Source organism: Gastrolobium bilobum, unplaced genomic scaffold (assembly GCF_033153095.1).
Source record: "Gastrolobium bilobum isolate Gb01-03AN ecotype WA unplaced genomic scaffold, APGP_CSIRO_Gbil_v1 utg14936, whole genome shotgun sequence".
Lineage (NCBI taxonomy): Eukaryota > Viridiplantae > Streptophyta > Magnoliopsida > Fabales > Fabaceae > Gastrolobium > Gastrolobium bilobum.
This window is the reverse complement of record NW_026898693.1, coordinates 159,838-163,582: the sequence shown is the minus strand read 5'-3', so window position 1 is coordinate 163,582 and position 3,745 is coordinate 159,838. Positions and strand designations below refer to the sequence as shown.

Below are 3,745 nucleotides of genomic sequence, written 5' to 3'. Positions count from 1 at the left end.
TCATCATCAATTTTTTGTTTTTATAAAATATTGTAAACATAATAATTATGATCCGTTGGGTGGAGAATTTAGAACCAGAAGCAAGTAAGAGATTAATAATCTTATCCAGTGGTGTCCTCATGTCCTCACTTATTTGAATGAGATCAATGCCTTTTGTGGCATACAGTGCAAAGACTTTTGTCATTGATCCCGAATCAGAGACCTGTCCCAACACATATTGGGTTTCTTACGTGCAAATTTGCTAGGTATTCTGATCAGAGACTCTAATTGATAGACATGTTTTAAATGGAGATATTAGTAATTCATTGCGGTAATTATTATGAATAGATGGATGCTATGGTAAACAAAATAAAAAAACCAAAGAAAGATAATCGCGAAGCATTGTAAAGTGACAAAAGAACCAACAAAAGAAATTTGCTTGTATACGTACAGAAACATTGACATTTGACAGTGACAAAAGGTACTAGAAGAATGACTCAAAATTTGGACGTCATGATTTTGACTAGCATTGTTTAGAACTTTTTTCAGCATGGCTTAATAATAGGGACCTATAGGATCACCCTCCTAAAAACTAGCTCAAAAGGTGGGAGTGTTAAAGGTCTTATAAATCCCACACTAGTTGTCTACACAATCAATGTGGGACTCCTAACATTACCACCTCCTTTAAAGCCGACGTCCACGGCAACTTTCACTCTAACCCGGTGGTAGCCCTTTTCCTTTTTGGGAGGCTTCACCCACCTATCAGGTAGCCCTTTCCGCGGTCCAACTCTCAACGAGAGCACCAAATGATAGGGACCCATGAGATCACCACTCTAAAAGCTAGCTCAAAGGGTGAGAGCGTCCAAGACTTTATAAATCCCACACTAGTTGCTTACACAATGAATGTGGGACTCCTAACACTTAATCTCTGGGTAAGATTCCTCTTAAAATAACTTGGAAATCCAAAATATGAATTAATACAATATAGTTAAAAAGTGTAGTAATTAAAAAAATCATCCAAAAATGTTGGAAATGACGAATAAACTCAACATCTATCTATACGTAGTAATTGTGTAGTGAAATACTAGAATTTTCACTTGAAGTGTGAGTACCAACTGAAATTTTTTATAAGAACTTGTAACAAATAGTTTCATTTTATACATGAGAAGAAGGTGAAGAAGTAAATTATTATCACTGATGATTAACTTGAGCAAAAAGAACAAAATAAAGTAACATCTACAAATAACAACTTGAGCAAAAAGAACAAATAAAAGTAACATCTACAAATAACAACTTGAGCAGACTTGAATTTTAAAAAGAAAGAAAGAGAGAGAGAGAGTAACTTTAGTAACTGCAATCAAAACAGTTACTGTGAGATAATGTATTATAATAAAATTACTGTGTTTGTTAATATCTGTGCGACACATGGGATAGTATAAAATATCATAATATCTTATAAATAACAAAAATTGGTAATTTTTACATATTTTAAATTAAATATAATTAAATTTAAATTCAATTAGTATTATTTTTTATTTTTTTCCTAGGTACCAAAAATGCATATATCCTTAAATAATGAATTTACATCATGCAAAAAATTAAATATAAGCTCATTACAGAAATAATTAAAATGAAAATAAATACTCTATAACTATGTCGAAAGAAAATTCAAAATTCAAAAATTAAACATTTCATTTATTATTTTAAATTTCTAACTAAAGAAATAAAATAAACAGGATAATTTATAATTTTTTACAAATATTTTTACTGCTTACAAAATTTTCAAATAAAACAGAAATTTTAATTTTAATTTGTATCATTTTCAACTTCATCCTTCATATTACATTATATTTTTTTAATACCGAAATTTTTTCTAAGAGTATAATAATTTATAATACCTTGTGCATCCAACAGTAGTATTTTGCTCCGCAACAAATTATGTATAAGGAAACTTTCTTTGGTGCAAATCCTTGTTCATAATGAGAATCGAATATATATTGTCCTCAGAACCTAACAGCCAGCGCCTGTAGCTCAGTGGATAGAGCGTCTGTTTCCTAAGCAGAAAGTCGTAGGTTCGACCCCTACCTGGCGCGTGCAATGTATCTGATATTTTTTCACCTTTATTAAGCATAAGCAGTTTCTTTTTTCCCTTCTTTTTTTTGATCAGCAACAACCAAGAAAACTCAACTTTTTACAATTAATAGCACAATGCAATTTACATGACCAACCAAACAACATCTACTATATATGTTGGCCAACCACAAATGCAAACACCAAGATATACACATTATTTTAATTCTTCTAGCTTATGTATAAAATCCCCACTTTAGATAGAGATCACGAACATCACCATTTGAAGCATTTTCTGTCTTTTGTAATTAACCTGCTTCATTGATCCTAAGCAAAATGTCTTTAATAGCAGAAGCACCAGACTTTCTTCAAGTATATTCTGATGGTATTGTGAAACGCTTTGACCCTGAAACTGCACCAGCCTCTTTAGATTCATCATCCAATGGATACAAGTCCAAAGATGTGATCATTGACCCATCAAAACCCATCACTGGTAGGCTCTTCATTCCTGATTCTCCCAACACCATCTCAGAGAAAAAGCTACCCCTCTTGGTTTATTTCCATGGTGGTGGCTTTTGCATTGGCTCCACCACATGGCTTGGCTACCATCATTTCCTTGGTGATTTCTCTGTCACATCCCAATCCATTGTTCTTTCTGTTGATTACCGTTTGGCTCCAGAGCATCGCCTTCCCATTGCTTATGAAGATTGTTACACCTCACTTCAATGGCTTGGTGATCAAGTAACCTCTGAACCCTTGCTTCAAAAAGCTGACATATCAAGGGTTTTTCTCTCTGGGGACAGTGCTGGAGGTAACATTGTGCATCATGTTGCTTTGAAGGCCATTCAGAATAATGGGTGTCCTTTGAAAATCAAAGGGTTAATGCCTATACATCCTTACTTTGGGAGTGAGAATAGGACTGAGAAAGAGATGGGGGATGAGGGTGCTGGAGATGTAGCCATGAATGACATGTTTTGGAGGCTAAGTATACCTGAAGGCTCAAACCGTGACTATTTTGGTTGTAATTTTGAGAAAGCAAACTTGTCTGAAAGTGTATGGTCTAAATTCCCAGCTATTGAGGTTTATGTTGCTGGCAGTGACTTTTTGAAGGAAAGGGGAGTCATGTATGCAGAGTTTATGCAGAAGAAAGGGGTAAATGAGGTGAAGCTTGTGGAGGCTAAGGAAGAGAAACATGTGTTTCATGTATTGGATCCAAAATCTAATGCAACTCGCTTGCTTCAGAGCCAGATGAGCCAGTTCATGCAGAGATATTAGCATCAAATGTGGCTATAACCCCAATATGTTTACTGATATCAATAAGATATTCATTCAGAATAGAAAAAATATCATGATGTTTTATCATTATATTAAACGTGTATTAGAATATTGAATAGAAGAGTTGAGGCTTCAAGCTACGTATTAATTAGAACAACTTAATTGGATAAAGCAGGGAACTTTAATTTTGAAACAACTAATGAAAATTGAGTTTTATTACTTCCGCTCAATGACCATGGTTTCAGCAAATCCACCCTGTGTGGGTTTTCCATCTATATATACATCATTGTAACAGGGTGGTCAAAGTAACAATGGTTGTTCATGAATCTCAACACCAATTCCCAGCATTCGTCGAGCAAATGTAACATTGTTTTTCTGGAATGAAATTCGAACCTTAAATTCCCACAAGATCAAATAGAAT

The 3,745-nt window shown here is 34.1% G+C and overlaps 1 protein-coding gene and 1 non-coding gene across 2 annotated transcripts; both read left to right on the top strand.

The window, feature by feature from the left end:
• Positions 1 to 1,999: 1,999 nt before the first annotated feature.
• TRNAR-CCU (transfer RNA arginine (anticodon CCU)) lies at positions 2,000 to 2,072 on the top strand. Its single transcript has one exon. It is a non-coding gene; the product is annotated as a tRNA-Arg (tRNA).
• Positions 2,073 to 2,385: 313 nt separating this feature from the next.
• LOC133318470 (probable carboxylesterase 17) lies at positions 2,386 to 3,339 on the top strand. Its single transcript, XM_061520476.1, has one exon. The coding sequence runs from the start codon at positions 2,386 to 2,388 to the stop codon at positions 3,322 to 3,324; it is 939 nt and encodes a 312-aa protein (XP_061376460.1). The 3' UTR covers positions 3,325 to 3,339.
• Positions 3,340 to 3,745: the final 406 nt, after the last annotated feature.

Coding starts and splice junctions, on each gene's coding strand:
- LOC133318470 (XM_061520476.1), top strand. CDS start 2,386: ATGTCTTTAATAGCAGAAGCACCAGACTTTCTTCAAGTATATTCTGAT.